We start from the raw sequence: 19,186 nt of genomic DNA on the forward strand, positions 1-19,186 counted from the left end.
GGCACTCTGCATTTATTGGGTGCAATGCTGTGGCACTCTGCAATCATTGGGGGCAATGCTGTGGCACTCTGCATTTATTGGGTGCAATTCTGTGGCACTCTGCAATTATTGGGGGCATTGCTGTGGCACTCTGCATTTATTGGGTGCAATGCTGTGGCACTCTGCAATCATTGGGGGCAATGCTGTGGCACTCTGCAATCATTGGGGGCAATGCTGTGGCACTCTGCAATCATTGGGGGCAATGCTGTGGGCACTCTACATTTATTGGGGGCAATGCTGTGGGCACTCTCAAATTATTGGGGGCAATGCTGTGGGCACTCTCAAATTATTGGGGGCAATGCTGTGGCACTCTGCAATTATTGGGGGCAATGCTGTGGCGCTCTGCAATCATTGGGGGCAATGCTGTGGCGCTCTGCAATCATTGGGGGCAATGCTGTGGCGCTCTGCAATCATTGGGGGCAATGCTGTGGCACTCTGCAATCATTGGGGGCAATGCTGTGGCGCTCTGCAATCATTGGGGGCAATGCTGTGGCGCTCTGCAATCATTGGGGGCAATGCTGTGGCACTCTGAAATCATTGGGGGCAATGCCGTGGCACTCTGCAATTATTGGGGGCAATGCTGTGGCACTCTGCAATTATTGGGGGCATGCTGTGGGCACTCTGCAATTATTGGGGGCAATGCTGTGGCGTTCTGCAATCATTGGGGGCAATGCTGTGGCGCTCTGCAATCATTGGGGGCAATGCTGTGGCGCTCTGCAATCATTTGGGGCAATGCTGTGGCGCTCTGCAATTATTGGGGGCAATGCTGTGGCACTCTGCATTTATTGGGTGCAATGCTGTGGCACTCTGCAATCATTGGGGCAATGCTGTGGCACTCTGCAATTATTGGGGGCAATGCTGTGGCACTCTGCAATTATTGAGGGCAATGTGTGGCACTCTGCAATTATTGGGGGAAATGCTGTGGCATTCTGCAATTATTGGGGGCAATGCTGTGGCACTCTGCAATTATTGGGTGCAATGCTGTGGCACTCTGCAATTATTGGGTGCAATGCTGTGGCACTCTGCAATTATTGGGGGCATTGCTGTGGCACTCTGCATTTATTGGGGGCAATGCTGTGGGCACTCTGAAATTATTGGGGGCAATGCTGTGGGCACTCTGCAATTATTGGGGGCAATGCTGTGGCACTCTGCAATTATTGGGGGCATTGATGTGGCACTCTGCATTTATTGGGGGCAATGCTGTGGGCACTCTGAAATTATTGGGGGCAATGCTGTGGGCACTCTGAAATTATTGGGGGCAATGCTGTGGGCACTCTGAAATTATTGGGGGCAATGCTGTGGGCACTCTGAAATTATTGGGGGCAATGCTGTGGGCACTCTGAAATTATTGGGGGCAATGCTGTGGGCACTCTGAAATTATTGGGGGCAATGCTGTGGGCACTCTGCAATTATTGGGGGCAATGCTGTGGGCACTCTGCAATCATTGGGGGCAATGCTGTGTCACTCTGCAAGGATCATTGGGAACAATGCTGTGGGCACTCTGCAATCATTGGGGGCAATGCTGTGGGCACTCTGCAATCATTGGGGGCAATGCTGTGGGCACTCTGCAATCATTGGGGGCAATGCTGTGGCACTCTGCAATCATTGGGGGCAATGCTGTGGCACTCTGCAATCATTGGGGGCAATGCTGTGGCACTCTGCAATCATTGGGGGCAATGCTGTGGCACTCTGCAATTATTGGGGGCAATGCTGTGGCACTCTGCAATTATCGGGGGCAATGCTGTGGCGTTCTGCAATCATTGGGGGCAATGCTGTGGCGCTCTGCAATCATTTGGGGCAATGCTGTGGCGCTCTGCAATTATTGGGGGCAATGCTGTGGCACTCTGCATTTATTGGGTGCAATGCTGTGGCACTCTGCAATCATTGGGGGCAATGCTGTGGCACTCTGCAATTATTGGGGGCAATGATGTGGCACTCTGCAATTATTGAGGGCAATGTGTGGCACTCTGCAATTATTGGGGGCAATGCTGTGTCATTCTGCAATTATTGGGGGCAATGCTGTGGCACTCTGCAATTATTGGGTGCAATTCTGTGGCACTCTGCAATTATTGGGGGCATTGCTGTGGCACTCTGCATTTATTGGGTGCAATGCTGTGGCACTCTGCAATCATTGGGGGCAATGCTGTGGCACTCTGCAATCATTGGGGGCAATGCTGTGGCACTCTGCAATCATTGGGGGCAATGCTGTGGCACTCTGCATTTATTGGGGGCAATGCTGTGGGCACTCTCAAATTATTGGGGGCAATGCTGTGGCACTCTGCAATTATTGGGGGGCAATGCTGTGGCACTCTGCAATTATTGGGGGCAATGCTGTGGCGCTCTGCAATCATTGGGGGCAATGCTGTGGTGCTCTGCAATCATTGGGGGCAATGCTGTGGCACTCTGAAATCATTGGGGGCAAAGCCGTGGCACTCTGCAATCATTGGGGGCAATGCTGTGGCACTCTGCAATCATTGGGGGCAATGCTGTGGCGCTCTGCAATCATTGGGGGCAATGCTGTGGCACTCTGAAATCATTGGGGGCAATTCCGTGGCACTCTGCAATCATTGGGGGCAATGCTGTGGCACTCTGCAACTATTGGGGGCAATGCTGTGGCACTCTGCAATCATTGGGGGCAATGCTGTGGCACTGCAATTATTGGGGGCAATGCTGTGGCGCTCTGCAATCATTGGGGGCAATGCTGTGGCACTCTGCAATTATTGGGGGCAATGCTGTGGCGCTCTGCAATCATTGGGGGCAATGCTGTGGCGCTCTGCAATCATTGGGGGCAATGCCGTGGCACTCTGAAATCATTGGGGGCAATGCCGTGGCACTCTGCAATCATTGGGGGCAATGCTGTGGCACTCTGCAATCATTGGGGGCAATGCTGTGGCGCTCTGCAATCATTGGGGGCAATGCTGTGGCACTCTGAAATCATTGGGGGCAATGCCGTGGCACTCTGCAATCATTGGGGGCAATGCTGTGGCACTCTGCAATTATTGGGGGCAATGCTGTGGCACTCTGCAATTATTGGGGGCATGCTGTGGGCACTCTGCAATTATTGGGGGCAATGCTGTGGCACTCTGCAACTATTGGGGGCAATGCTGTGGCACTCTGCAATCATTGGGGGCAATGCTGTGGCGCTCTGCAATTATTGGGGGCAATGCTGTGGCGTTCTGCAATCATTGGGGGCAATGCTGTGGCGCTCTGCAATCATTGGGGGCAATGCTGTGGCGCTCTGCAATCATTTGGGGCAATGCTGTGGCACTCTGCAATTATTGGGGGCAATGCTGTGGCACTCTGCATTTATTGGGTGCAATGCTGTGGCACTCTGCAATCATTGGGGCAATGCTGTGGCACTCTGCAATTATTGGGGGCAATGCTGTGGCACTCTGCAATTATTGAGGGCAATGTGTGGCACTCTGCAATTATTGGGGGCAATGCTGTGGCATTCTGCAATTATTGGGGGCAATGCTGTGGCACTCTGCAATTATTGGGTGCAATGCTGTGGCACTCTGCAATTATTGGGTGCAATGCTGTGGCACTCTGCAATTATTGGGGGCATTGCTGTGGCACTCTGCATTTATTGGGGGCAATGCTGTGGCACTCTGCAATCATTGGGGGCAATGCTGGGGCACTCTGCAATTATTGGGGGCATTGATGTGGCACTCTGCATTTATTGGGGGCAATGCTGTGGGCACTCTGAAATTATTGGGGGCAATGCTGTGGGCACTCTGAAATTATTGGGGGCAATGCTGTGGGCACTCTGCAATTATTGGGGGCAATGCTGTGGGCACTCTGCAATCATTGGGGGCATGCTGTGGGCACTCTGCAATTATTGGGGGCATGCTGTGGGCACTCTGCAATTATTGGGGGCAATGCTGTGGGCACTCTGCAATTATTGGGGGCAATGCTGTGGGCACTCTGCAATCATTGGGGGCAATGCTGTGTCACTCTGCAAGGATCATTGGGAACAATGCTGTGGGCACTCTGCAATTATTGGGGGCAATGCTGTAGCACTCTGCATTTATTGGGTGCAATGCTGTGGCACTCTGCAATCATTGGGGCAATGCTGTGGCACTCTGCAATTATTGGGGGCAATGCTGTGGCACTCTGCAATTATTGGGGGCAATGTGTGGCACTCTGCAATTATTGGGGGCAATGCTGTGGCATTCTGCAATCATTGGGGGCAATGCTGGGGCACTCTGCAATTATTGGGGGCATTTATGTGGCACTCTGCAATTATTGGGGGCATGCTGTGGGCACTCTGCAATTATTGGGGGCAATGCTGTGGCACTCTGCAATTATTGGGGGCAATGCTGTGGCACTCTGCAATCATTGGGGGCAATGCTGTGGCGCTCTGCAATTATTGGGGGCAATGCTGTGGCGTTCTGCAATCATTGGGGGCAATGCTGTGGCGCTCTGCAATCATTGGGGGCAATGCTGTGGCGCTCTGCAATCATTTGGGGCAATGCTGTGGCACTCTGCAATTATTGGGGGCAATGCTGTAGAACTCTGCATTTATTGGGTGCAATGCTGTGGCACTCTGCAATCATTGGGGCAATGCTGTGGCACTCTGCAATTATTGGGGGCAATGCTGTGGCACTCTGCAATTATTGGGGGCAATGTGTGGCACTCTGCAATTATTGGGGGCAATGCTGTGGCATTCTGCAATTATTGGGGGCAATGCTGTGGCACTCTGCAATTATTGGGTGCAATGCTGTGGCACTCTGCAATTATTGGGGGCATTGCTGTGGCACTCTGCATTTATTGGGTGCAATGCTGTGGCACTCTGCAATCATTGGGGGCAATGCTGGGGCACTCTGCAATTATTGGGGGCATTTATGTGGCACTCTGCATTTATTGGGGGCAATGCTGTGGGCACTCTCAAATTATTGGGGGCAATGCTGTGGGCACTCTGAAATTATTAGGGGCAATGCTGTGGGCACTCTGAAATTATTGGGGGCAATGCTGTGGGCACTCTGCAATTATTGGGGGCAATGCTGTGGGCACTCTGCAATCATTGGGGGCATGCTGTGGGCACTCTGCAATTATTGGGGGCAATGCTGTGGGCACTCTGCAATTATTGGGGGCAATGCTGTGGGCACTCTGCAATCATTGGGGGCAATGCTGTGTCACTCTGCAAGGATCATTGGGAACAATGCTGTGGGCACTCTGCAATCATTGGGGTCAATGCTGTGGGCACTCTGCAATCATTGGGGGCAATGCTGTGGGCACTCTGCAATCATTGGGGGCAATACTGTGGGCACTCTGCAATGATTGGGGGCAATGCTGTGGCACTCTGCAATTATTGGGGGCAATGCTGTGGGCACTCTGCAATTATTGGGGGCAATGCTGTGGGCACTCTGCAATCATTGGGGGGCAATGCTGTGGGCACTCTGCATTGATTGGGGGCAATGCTGTGGGCACTCTGCAATCATTGGGGGCAATGCTGTGGGCACTCTGCAATCATTGGGGGCAATGCTGTGGGCACTCTGCAATCATTGGGTCAATGCTGTGGCACTCTGCAATGATCATTGGGGGCAATGCTCTGGGCACTCTGCAATCAATGGGGGCAATGCTGTGGGCACTCTGCAATCATTGGGGGCAATGCTGTGGGCACTCTGCAATGATTGGGGGCAATGCTGTGGCACTCTGCAATCATTGGGGGCAATTCTGTGGCAATCTGCAATGATTGAGGGCAATGCTGTGGCACTCTGCAATCATTGGGGGCAATGCTGTGGTCACTGTGCATTGAAAGGGGGCACGCTGGTCTCTCTGCATTGAAAGCGGGGCACGCTGGTCACTGTGCATTAAAAGGGGGGCATGCTGGTCACTGTGCATTGAAAGGGGGGCACGCTGGTCACTGTGCATTGAAAGGGGGCACGCTGGTCATTCTGCATTAAAAGGGGGCACGCTGGTCATTCTGCTGGGAAAGTCGGAACTGGTTACTAAAATATTTTAATTCCCACCACTGGGTAAAAGGTGTATTTTTTATGATGGTGGCAGTGAAGGAGTTGAGGAAGTATACAGATTGCTAACAAATCATTTCAACATGTAAAGGTGATTTTCAGTAAACTATTAACATTAAGCTAATAATTGTACATGTGATAGGAGAGGCTGGTGTTTGTAGAATGCAGCTAACAGCTAAACAAGAATCAACAGCAGTTTATTCCTTTCTGGACAAGCTGCAGACACTAGCAGAAGACCTGAGGCAGATTTTTACAAACAAAATGTACTGTAATACGAATCCAGTAGTGTAAATAAAAAGGGAGTGTTTTATGGGGAAAAATAACTTTTCAGCTACAGTATATTGTCAAAAGTTTTGAGACGCCTGCCTTTCATGCACATGAACTTTAATGGCATCCCAGTCTTAGTCTGTAGGGATCAATTTTATGTTTGGCCCCACCCTTTGCAACTTTACCAGCTTTAATTCTTCTGGGAAGGCTGTCCACAAGGTTTAGGAGTGTGTCTATGGGAATATTTTTTTTTCAAATATATTTTATTGTAAAGATTGAACAAAAGGAAAGTACATTACAAGGTAATCAAAACAGGTCAGTAGCATGAGGCATTCAGTAATCAGAAAATACGACCATCTTATGTAAAATAAATACCAACTCCCCAAGTCATATAGAAACACTGGCATCTCCAACACCAGAAAAGGGACAACAGACCCAGCGTAGGGATTATAGGCACCAAGACATGGCTGTAGTAACCGAAGGTGTCGCCGTAAACTTCTGGGCGATAACACCATAGACCTGGAGCCGAGGCTTTAACAGTTAATCAACCAAAGCAGCTGTATCTATAGCAGCTTGAAGAGAAAGTGAAGAAAACAGAGTAAAAGAAAAGAAAAGAAAAAAGAAAAAAAGAAAAAAGGGGGGGGGGGGGACAGTACAACAGGGTAGAACAGAGTGGGCGAGGGAAGGGAGGGGGGACAGCTCCGTGCGGGGCCATATGCCACCCCTGGGCAGGCCTCGCGCCTGAGTTCAGGAGCACAGCAGGGATTTCCCTCTATCAGAGAGGACGAACACCTTCCAATATTCCCAGATCTTATTGTATTTCTCGCGTCTGTGCAGAGCAGTGAGAGTCAGATCTTCCATTTTGTTGATCTCGACTAACCTCAGCATGCAATCCTTGATGGTGGGCGACCGGGAGCTTTTCCAATACAACGGAATGCAAGACTTTGCCGCGCATAGCACGTGCGGGATAATCGATTTCTTGTATTTTCTCAGCGGTATGCTGGACAGTTGTAGGAGAAAGAAGGCTGGAGAGTCTGGAATGGAGTGATCAGTAAGATCCCTCAGCAGTGAGCCGACAGCGGTCCAGGAGTCCCGGAGCCGAGGGCACGACCAAAATATGTGGAGGAGGGTACCCCTCTCCTCCTGGCATCTCCAACAGACGTCAGGAGTCCCTGGGAACATTTTGCTCAACAAGGACGGTACCCTGTACCACCTAGTAAGAAATTTGTAGTTCGATTCTTGGAGCCTTGTGCAGGTCGGCGTTTTCAGGGCAATAATGCACAGGTTGGTTTTCTGTGTCGGGGTGAGTTGGATTTGAAGGTCACGCTCCCATTTGGAGAGGAACGGAGGGGTAAAGCTTTCCTCCGGAGACACCAAGATGCTGTAAGTCTGCGACAACGTGTGCGGTAGGTCTCCCTCTCCATCACATAGAACCTCATAAGGAGTGAGTTCCCGGTTGAAGAGATCTGGTGCGGGCAGGGATTGGAGAAAATGGTGTAGCCTGGCCGCCGGCCAGAAACTGAGAGCAAAGCGACCTGTAGGGTTCATCAACATCTCTATTGAGGGCCAACCTCCTGTACATAAGAAGTGAGACACCGACTTTCGATTGTGAAGGTGCAAAGAGTGGAAGGAGCGCTCCGTTAGGCCCGGTGAGAAGGCCGGGTTACCCAAAATCGGGAATAAGGGGGAGGTGGATGTGGAGATGGCAGGGTGAGCAAAGAGTGAGGTCACCACCGAAATGGTGACTCCTATGGTAGGGTGGGACTTCACAGAGGGCGGGCAACTGTCCTTGCACCATGGAGCGCCCCCTAAAGGGAATCCCGACTGCGCCTCTTCCAGCTGTACCCATAGTTTACTAGCGGCATGCCTGCGCCAATCTAATACGCGTCCAAGGTGAGACGCCTGGTAATACTTAGTCACATCAGGTAGGGCCAATCCCCCACATTGCTTGGGCAGGGTCAAGAGCGTGCGGGATATTCGTGGCGAGCCCGACGGCCAAATGAAGCGAATGAACAGGGCATGAAGGTGTTTGAAAAAGGAGGACGGCAATCGAATGGGTAGGGCCTGCAGCAAGTATAACACCTTAGGGAGGACCGACATTTTAAGAAGGTTGCACCTCCCGAACCATGAGTGTATGCCACTCGACCAGGAGGCAATGAGTTGACGTATCCTGACTATCAGCGGTGTAAAGTTAAGGTCGCAGAGTTTAGCGGTATCAGCAGCCATACGTGTGCCCAGGTAGGTGAGCGCCACCCTAGTCCATCGAAAAGGTAGGGAAGAAGATATGTGAGCGAGCAAGGCCGGTGAGATGGCCACTCCCATAGCTTCCGATTTACTAAGGTTAATCTTAAGATTGGCGTAGGTACCGTAAAGCTCCAATTCCTTAAGAAGATTGGGGGCAGAAACAATCGGATTGGAGATGGAGAACATCATGTCATCCGCGTAGGCGGAGACTTTACATTCCACATCCCCAATCGTAAGGCCCTTAATGTCCGGGTTGGCTCTCACCCTGCTAAGGAAAGGTTCCAGAGAGAGAGCGAAAAGTAAGGGGGAGAGAGGGCATCCCTGGCAAGTGCCATTTGAAATAGGGAAAGGGTCTGACAGAACGCCATTGCATTTCTGTCAAGTAGAGTTGCCCAATCCATGAGAGCATGGTTTCCCCAAGACCTATAGACTGCAGACTGGTGGTCATAAACCTCCGTATTAAGAAACACACAAGGGGTGTTAGATGTCCGTGCGAAGTGGATTAGGTTCACGACCTTGGTGGTGTTGTCGCGGGCCTCACGAGTAGGAATGAATCCTACCTGATCCAAGTGAATCAGGCGGGTCATGTATGGCCCAATGCGGTTTGCCAAAATCTTGGCGAAGACCTTCAAATCCACGTTTAGGAGGGAGATCGGGCGATAGCTCCCGCATAGAGAAGGGTCCTTCCCCTCCTTCGGTATAAGCGAGATGTGAGCACCAAGGGAGTCCCGTGGGAAGGTAGAGCTTTTGGAACCCAAGAGGTTGAGCCAGGCCAACCAGTGGGGGCCGAGAGTCGGAAGGAATGTAGTATAGTAGGGGAGTGTAAAGCCATCCGGTCCCAGTGCCTTGCCCACTTTAAAGGAGCACACTGCAATTCTGATAAAGAGATCGGTGCCTCCAGTTGGTCCTTCTCGTCTGTAGAGAGGCACAGCAGGTGCGCGGACGCTATGTAGTCATCTAATTAAGATGTGGGGGTCGCGGAGGAGGTGAGGTTATACAAGTTGGAGAAGAAGTCTCGAAATGTCGCCGCGATCTGTCGCGGCAGCACAACCCGTTGTCCTGCTGCGGATTGTACGTGAGGAATGTAATTCGCCAACCTCTGCGCCCTCACGGAAGCCGCCAACAATCGGCCACACTTATCCCCTGAAAGGTAAGACTTCTGGCGGTAGAGAAGGTCTTGTACTTTCTGACGTAACGCGCGGAGTTCCAACTCCGCCTCCCGAGAGAGGGAGCGTTTGTGTCTCGTCTCTAAATCGTGAATCTCGCCCAACAGTTGTTCCAATAGTTGTAGACGGAGCTTTTTGAGTAGCGAGCCATGCTTAATGAAGAGACCACGTACCACCGTTTTGTGGGCTTCCCATATCATCCCGGGGTCACAGTCTTCCGGGACATTCACCCGAAAGTATTCTGTGAGCTCTCGCTGGACCTCTTCATGCACCTCAGTGTTTTGGAGTAGCGAGTCACTAAGTCGCCAAATCTTAGTGCCGCCTTCCGACCCTTCCGCCAGGCAGTAAGTCATGGAAATTAGCGCGTGGTCTGAGAAGGTGATCGAGTCTATGGCAGTGTTTTGCACAGCATGGAGTTGGCGGTGAGGAATTAGAAAAAAGTCAATGCGGGAATATGTCCCGTGAGGGGGCGAGTAGAAAGAGTAATCCTGTTCCCCATTGTGTTGGAGCCTCCAGACATCCACCAGTTGTGCGCCGTGAAGTGCTTGGAGGAACCTCTTTCTAATCCCATGAGGGATCGAAGAGACCCCCGAGGAAGTGTCCACCGTCGGCTCTAGGGGGATGTTAAAGTCCCCTCCCATGATCAGCTGTCCATCCCGAAACGCATTCAGTTTCTCCATGACACCCACCAGGAAGGAGGCCTGCCCTTCGTTTGGGGCATAGATGCATGCAAAAGTGAGGCGAAAGGAGCCAATGGACCCCTTGAGGAAGAGGTAGCGGCCTGCGGGGTCCAGTAGCGTGTCGTCACAGGTCCAGGGTACTCTGGCAGACAGGAGAATAGAGACCCCCTTAGATTTTCGCTACAGCGTTGGTTGCATGGTACGTGAGCGGGTAAAAGCGATTTCCGAGGAATGGAAGGCGGCCGTCTCGGAAGTGGGTCTCCTGAATGAATGCCACGTCCGCCTTGTGGCGGTGCAATTCATTGAGGAGAACCCGTCGTTTCTCCGGGATGTTAAGCCTTTTTGCATTCAGAGAAACTACGCGAATCGCATTCATGGCCCAGCACGGTGTCTGTTACCTACGAAGGAAAGGTTCCCAAACAAAGAAGACAAGGTAGGTAAAAGGGGAGGGAATAACAGCAAGGTAAACAGGACACGAAAGACTTGAGGAGGAAGGGGGAAGGAAAAGATGGGGAAGTAGACTAAGGTCCAAAAGGGACTAAAAGAGCAGAAGTTCTGCACTAACGCCGGTAGGCAACCTGGCCACCGAGCGCTAACCTATTGGGGGTCGAGGGTGGAGACGGAACAGTCCAAGAAGCCCGATACCGGCCGTCCAACCCGCCCAGCCTGATTGATAACACCTGTAAAAGTGGAGGAACGCTTGGAAACAGGAAGGGGAGGTCAGATCAGCTTTGGGAGATAAAGAATAAGGCACATCAGTAGAAAAGGAAAAGGACAATGAAAAAACCCAAAATCCAGGATATACCAGTCGGAGTGAACCCATGAGTGGTGATAAACATAAATGCATTATAAAATTGAACATATAGTACGTAAAAGACCCAAAATGCAGACATTGTAAACAATCCTCCCCAGCTCAGCATAAGGAACATAGTGGACCGCAGGCGGAGTACGGACCCCCCCCCCGGAACCCAGACACCCCCACAGGGGCTCGACAATTCGCAGGGGGGGACCCCGTCCGTCTGGCAGTCTATACAGGAACCAGGGAGTCTGGACCACCCGGCCCACCGGGCGGAGAACCGTAAGGGTCACTCATATCCCGATAGCCCCCTCCCACCACCCGTTGTCATACCCGGGGGGATTCCCGCCCGCACCCCAACCTGGGCAGGGAGCCGCGCAAAAGGGGAAGAGGGGACGTCCCTGAGCACTACCGCCCCCTCTAGTCCAGGGCGTCCAGTCCCCATGAAATGACATAGCAGTGAGATCGAGCAGCCCCACTCCATGGACAATCCCCACCATCACCGGCAACTGTCCCCCTCATGCCACTCCACCCCCCTCCCCCAGGTATACATCGAGCATCCCCAGCAGCACCCTCCACCAGTAACACCCAGGGTGAGAAGTGTGTAGCAAGGCAGATAGTCTTCCAATGCAGGTGGCAGGCGAGCAGGGCCAGAAGTGGAGCAGCACTACTACATGCAAAAGAATGGAAGGGCCCAAGTCAGTGCACCCGGCAAGCAGTGAGGGGAGGAGGGGGGGGGGAGAAGCCAGGGGCAAACCTGATCCGCCGGGACATCCGAGGAGCAGGGAGAAGACGGGAGGATCCAATAGTCCAGGCGGCATCAGTCCTCAACCTGTAAAAGAGAAAAGTGGGGAGACATTGTTACAGTTCCCTGGGCGCCTCCGGGGCCCGAGGCCGAGAGCCGCGCCGAGAACGTTGCGGGCGGGGGGAGCCAAGGGGGCCTCCCGAGGTGACAGCCCGGCGGTCCGATGATCTCGGCAACAGAAGAAGCCAGTTGGGTACTTGTATGGGTTCCACGTCTAAGAAAGCGAACAGAGTAGGTAGATCAGCTTGGGAGCGCAGCGTGAAGGAGGAATTGGGCTTGCGAAAGGTGATGGTGAGAGGATATCCCCATCTGTAGGTGACACCATTCCTGCGGGCTAGGTCCAAAAGAGGCCGGAGCAGCGCCCTGCGATAGAGCGTAGCCCTGGATAGGTCCGGGAGCATCTTCAAAGTGGCCCCGTCAAAGTCCAGGGGGCCCACATCCCAGACCTTCCTGATAATGAGTTCGCGGTGGGCAAATCGGTGTAGTCGGCACAACACATCCCGCGGTCTGTCAGGATCAGAGGAGCGGGGGCCCAGCGCCCTGTGCAGACGGTCCATTTCAAGGTTCGGGGGTAAGGACTCTCCCAATAGTTGGGCAAAAATGGCTGACACGGTCGCTGCAAGATCCTCCGGGCCCGTGGCCTCAGGGAGCCCCTTGATGCGGACGTTGTTGCGTCTACTACGATCTTCCAGGTCCTCCATGTGGATCTGCATAGCAGCTGTCACCTCTTCCTGCGATTTTTGGGCCACTAATCGTCTATCTATAGCGCTCACTGCTTCCTCCCCCGCCGATAACCGGTCAGAGACCCGCTGCACCTCCGCCCGTACCTCTGTGACCTCACGGCGGTGAGTCTCCTCCAGGCGGCCCACGATCGCTTCAATGTCTGCTTTGCTGGGCAGGGCACGGAGGATGGCCCGGAGCTCTGCGTCTACCTCCAGCCGGTTGGATAGCAGTGATGGGCTCGGTCCGGGCGGGCAGAATGCAGCCGGAGTATCCGACAGGGACTCCGACGCTGCAGAGGAGGCAGGGGAGGCTGGGTGGGAGCCTGCTCCATGTAGCGCGGCTTGCTGCGTGGCCGCCATCTTGGCTGCAGTAGCGGGAGTCGAGGGAGAAGTGAAAAAAGTCTGGATATCTCCCCGCACTGGTGTCCGGCGAGGGGTGGTCAAGTGTCCCGAAGCTCCCCTGGTCTTTCGGCGTCTCGCAGACCGCATTCCGGGCGTCAGCAGCTATCGTCGGCTGGGTACAGGACGGACAGGCACGGAGCTCGGGAGAAACACAGCTTCAGCCGTCCATGTCCAGACCACGCCCCCCTCTATGGGAATATTTAACCATCCTTTCAGAAACGCGTTTGTGAGGTCAGGCACGAATGTTGGCTGAGAAGATCTGTCTCGCAGTCTCCTCTCTAATTCATCCCATAGGTGTTGTATCGGGTTGAAGTCAGGACTCTGTGTAGGCCAGCCAAGTTCCTCCAACGTAAATTCGCTCATCCATGCCTTTATAGACCTTGCTTTTTACACTGGTCCAAATCATTTGGTAGAGGCGGGATTATGATGTGGGGTTGTTTTTTGGAATTTGGGCTTGACCCCCCTTAGTTCCAGTGAAGGGAACTCTTAAAACGTGAGTATACCAAGACATTTTGGACAATTTCATTCTCCTAATTTTGAAGGAACAGTTTGGTGATGGCCCCTTCCTTTTCCAACATGACTGCGCACCAGTGCGCAAAGAAAGGTCCATAAAGACGTGGATGAGCGAGATTGGGGTGGAGGAACTTGACTGGCCTGCACAGAGTCCTGCGCAGAGTGCGCTTCTCAAAGAATGGTAAAACATTCCCATAGACACATTTCTAAACCTTCTGTAAAGCCTTCCCAGAAGAATTGAAGCTGTTATAGCTGCAAAGGGTTGGCCAACTCTGTACTGAACCCCACATACTAAGACTTGGATGCCATTAGAGTTCAAATGCATGTAAAGGCAGGTGTCCCAATACTTTTGACAATATACATAGTTCATTGCAGGTTCATTTGTTTTATCAATATTTTAAAAATCTGTCTTACAGTACTCTACACATCTAGCAGGGTATAGCTAAATCCGAAGGTGATGCCATTGTTTTTTATGAAACTGTAGCAAAAATAAAATAGTACATAAACCTTTTTGCATATTTTAGTTTTACACAACAGGTTAACATATATTCATTAATATATGTGAAATTATCTACTATGCACTAAACATTACATTTTTTTACATACCAAGTCTCGATGCAGCACCCAGTTTGCATGCAAATAATGAATTCCATCCAAGATTTGATACAGCAAAGACTTGACCATTGATCGAGGCAGCTGCATGGGCTTCTTATTTGCTTTGGAGGCACGATGAAACTTGATGATATGCTAGAAATAAAAGTGCAATACTGGTAAGTTATTATTCAGTTCTTTTACTGGGGTGTTCAAGCCTGTTGAAGCAGATGTAGAGAAGATTCAGGGCACTTGTTTGCATAAGAATTGCATTATTCCCCATGCAATTCAAAAGGAAGGCAAAAGAAGCTTGTAGCAGCTTAGAAGGCCAGAAGCAGGTCAGAAGCATCTCACACTGATCTCAAATATAAGCTTATATATCATATATATTATATGATCTCTAATATAAAAAGCATGCTCATCTACACAGGTCCTTATTGTGTTTGAATTAACACAACCCCTTATTAACCCCTTATAAACTAAAGGCCAAAGATCTACATCCTAAGTGGCAGTGCATTCTCACTATAGGATGTTAATCTACAGTTTTTTTTTTAGTTTGTTTTTCTTTTTTAGTAAAGTGCACATACACGCACTCAAGAATTTGGACATGTATCCAACTGGTGCATCGACTAAAGCCTCAGCAAGTACATGAGAATTCATGGAGGGGATACATGGTATTGGGGATGCATGCTTTTGTGAACTGCAAAATTGTTGTTACCAACAGCCATGATTACAGTATGACTGCATTCGCACTAAATGCAATTTTGTGTGCCTTTACAAAACAAGTAAAAAATGTGTGTTGTGCTTGTGGTTCCATTCATTGTTAATGGCAACCCAAATGTAGCAAAATGGGCAGTTAAAAACACGCAAAGTTCCAAAAGATGCATAAGCTACTTTGCTATATTTGCCACGTCTATGGCAGCCCAATTTCAAGAATAGTCTGCTCTATGCGCATTGAGCTATAATGCACAGTACATAGTATGAATTGAACCTAAAGATGCTGGGTGCTCACACACTGCCTGCTAGTGAGCTCCCAGCATTGCAAAAGAAATGCATTGTCACGTAAATTGGCCTCCTCTCTACCCCTTTCTATATACTGTAAAGAAAAAGACAGAAATATTAAAGTAAAAGTATCTTTTCTTTCTCTTTTTTTTTTGGTCTGTACAATTCCAAAGTAGCTCCTAATATAAAGCAGACAGCATGATGCATCTAATAGTAAATTCTAGCATTAGGTTTTATTGAAATAATCAAGACACAAAACACAGAACCTGTAAAAAAGGGTGTCATCATTAAAGTGTGCCTAGGGCAGTATGATGTCTATACATGTCCCTGTCTTTATTTACATTCCTCCTTATTTGAGATCAAGGATAACACATTCATAAGAACAACATTTTAGAGAAGGTGCAAAAAAAATATTATGTATATGCAGTATCTCACAAAAGTGAGTACACCCCTCACATTTTTGTAAATATTTTATTTTATCTTTTCATGTGACAACACTGAAGACATTACACTTTGCTACAATGTAAAGTAGTGGGTGTACGACTTGTATAACAGTGTAAATTTGTTGTCCCTTCAAAATAACTCAACACACAACCATTAATGTCTAAACTGCTGGCAACAAAACTGAGTACACCCCTAAGTGAAATGTCCACATTGGGCCCAGAGTGTCAATATTTTTTGTGGCCTCCATTATTTTCCTAGTACTGTCTTAACCCTCTTGTGCATGGAGTTCACCAGAGCTTCACAGCTTGACACTGGAGTCTTCTTCCACTCCTTCATGACGACATCACAGAGCTAGTGGATGTTAGAGACCTTGCACTACTCCACCTTCCGTTTGAGGGTGCACCACAGATGCTCAATAGGGTTTAGGTCTGGAGACCTGCTTGGCCAGTCCATCACCTTTATCCTCAGTTTCTTTAGCAAGGCAGTGGTCTTCCTTAAGTGAGGGGATCATGCTCTGCTTCAGTATGTCACAATACATGTAAAGTACCAAACAAAAAAGGAATTGTAATGGTCCCCTGCACTCAAAAGAGAAAGCGGACCACCTATCTGGGATATCCACACTTGAATTCCCAATTTAAGGTGGATTAATGCTACTTAGAGTAAAATGAATAATATTGCAACACCAACTAATCTTAATAGAGAAACTGGCATCAGTAGCGCAATCACATAATGGTCATATAAACATATAGTATAACTTTTAAATACAATGGCCCATAAGCAATTAATTGCACACAGGAGAGTGTAATGTGGAGGAAACAGTCTGTCACAAAAGTGTCATCACAAAGAAGAGCCCATATCTGGATCAACTCCAAATTAAAGGTGAGAGAGAAAAAAGTCCAAAAGTCCCACTTGTGCAGTTCTATAAAAAGGGAACACCTTCTAAGCCTCCACCAGAGTGCTGATCACCCCAAGGGAATTGGACACTCACCAGAGATATCTGCCCCCCCCCCCCCCCCACTCTCATGGACAGGGCTTACTCGCTTTTTACAATGGCTCTTTATTCCGGGTCAGACAAATCCTCTGCATTCAAATTACGTCCTTCCCAACAAGATACACGTCCTCCTTCTCCTCAGTACCACACCATCATCCACATGGGCATATGTAAATAGAATAACTTCCCTTTCAATTTCCCCTTTGAGAAAGTCGGAAATTACAAAACATGTCAGGGTTTGACCATACGGCAACCGGAAGCACATTGTGGTGACGAACGGACATCCCTGCAGTTTACTCCTTCAGCGTGGAGAGGTCGCGAGTACCTGGGATGGTTGTGGGAGTCATCCAGCCTGATGTGATTGATGTACTTGATTTGATGGGCTTTAATCAAGCATGTGTTTTGTGAGTGCAATAAAAGACTGATTTTATTTATAAACGGTATCACACTAGTGGGGTTGTTATTCTATTTACATATGCCCATGTGGATATTAAGATTAGTTGGTGTTGCAATATATGTCACAGTACATGTTGGCATTCATGGTTCCCTCAATGAACTGTAGCTCCCCAGTGCCGGCAGCATTCGTGCAGCCCCAGACCATGACACTCCCACCACCATTCTTGACTGCAGGCAGGACACACTTGTCTTTGTACTCCTCACCTGGTTGCCGCCACACACGCTTGACACCATCTGAACCAAATAATTTTATCTTGGTCTCATTAGACTACAGGACATGGTTCTAGTAATCCATGTCGTTAGTTTGCTTGTCTTCAGCAAACTGTTTGCTTTCTTGTGCATCATCTTTAGAAGAGGCTTCTTTCTGGGACGACAGCCATGCAGACCAATTTGATGCAGTGTGTGGCGTATGGTCTGAGTACACACAGGCTCAACCACCACCCCTTCAACCTCTGCAGCAATGCTGGCAGCACTCATATGTCTATTTCCCAAAGACAACCTCTGGATAAGACGCTGAGCACGTGCACTCAACTTCTTTAATCGACCATGGCGAGGACTGTTCTGAGTGGAACCTGTCCTGTTAAATCGTTGTATGGTCTTGGCCAACATGCTGTTTCAGGGTCTTGCAAATCTTCTTATAGCCTAGGCCATCTTTATGTAGAGCAACAACATCTTTTTTTCAGATCCTTTAGAGAGTTCATTGCCGTGAGGTGCCATGTTGAACTTCCAGTGACCAGTATAAGAGAGTGTGATCAATAACACCAAATTTAACACACCGGCTCCCCATTCACACCTGAGACCTTGTAACACTTAACGAGTCACATGACACCGGGGAGGGAAAAATGGCTAATTGGGCCAAATTTGGACATTTTTGCACTTAGGGGTGTACTCACTTTTGTTGCCAGGGGTCTAGACATTAATGGCTGTGTGTTGAGTTATTTTGAGGGGACAGCAAATTGACACTGTTATACAAGCTGTACGCTCACTACTTTACATTGTAGCAGTGTCATTTCTTCAGTGTTGTTACGTGAAAAGATATAATAAAATATTTACAAAAATGTGAGGGGTGTACTCACTTTTGTGAGATACCGTATAATAAAAAAAAAAAAAAGCAACATGCTTAAAATAATTTAAAGCAGAGATTAAATATGTTCTGTTAAACTGCTAGGGTATTATATAAAGTGTATAGGTGTCAATACTGTAAATGTACATCCAGCACAGATTGCCTTGACTAACCTTCTTTTGAAAATGTAAGGTGTCTGGTTATCTCTAGCTACTTTAGGAGTTAATGATCCTCAACACACTATCAGTATATTTAGATTACCTGATCTGTATACCTATTCTAGGTCAGTAATAGCACTGAAGCTAAAAGATTAGCATGACAGCCACAGAACTAGTACTTTTAAAAAAGCGGTAGTAAACTTTGTCAGAAAAAGAAAAAAAAAAGTTTCCACCTGCAAGGTAAAGGCATGATGAAAGACTATCCTTAAAACGAACCCCTCTAGCAGCGTGCTGTCACAGATGCAGAGGCTTCCATCATCACCTGGTTTTCCTTCCAGATTCGGGGACTCCGGCCATTTGATTGTCCGAGCCACAATGATATCACTCCCACGCATGTGTGCGGGAGTCTCGGTCGCAGCACACAGCTCTGAAGGAAGAGCACGGGTATGCTGTTCCTTCAGAGGGCATGTGCTGGTGACATCACCAGCTGTTGCTTGCTAGAATATCTCCTAAGCAATGCACGTTTAGAAGATATTCATTTTACCTTCAGGTAAGCTTTATTATGTGCTTACCTATAGGTAAAAAATAAAAAAAAGAGTTTACTACTACTTTAAGACCAGGAGGCACTAAGCGCCCGAGTAGAGTGTGCCTTGACAAGGAAAGAAGGAATCGGACCCCTGATGGAATAAGCCTGAATTACCATGTGTCTGATCCATTGTGAAATGGTCGCAGAGGGGGTGGACAACCTTTTATGAGGTCCATCCGTGAGCACAAATAGAGAGTCTGACTTCATGAAAGACTCTGTAGCTGCCATGTACACCCTAATTGCCCAGACCACATCCAAGGTATGCAAGGCAATTTCCTTCGGATATTTA

At 49.3% G+C, this 19,186-nt stretch overlaps 1 protein-coding gene across 3 annotated transcripts in view; it reads right to left on the reverse strand.

Moving 5' to 3' along the window:
- The window catches only part of CDK19 (cyclin dependent kinase 19), a 420,668-nt gene that overhangs the window by 201,061 nt on the left and 200,421 nt on the right, over positions 1-19,186 (reverse strand). For all 3 annotated transcript variants that reach the window (XM_082249930.1, XM_082249929.1, XM_082249928.1), the window contains exon 4: positions 14,213-14,353. In XM_082249930.1, coding sequence (XP_082106056.1) covers positions 14,213-14,353 — 141 coding nt within the window. The remainder of the gene's footprint in view (positions 1-14,212; positions 14,354-19,186) is intronic.

This window comes from Pelophylax lessonae (assembly GCF_965119305.1).
Source record: "Pelophylax lessonae genome assembly, chromosome: 3".
Classification (NCBI taxonomy): Eukaryota; Metazoa; Chordata; class Amphibia; order Anura; family Ranidae; genus Pelophylax; species Pelophylax lessonae.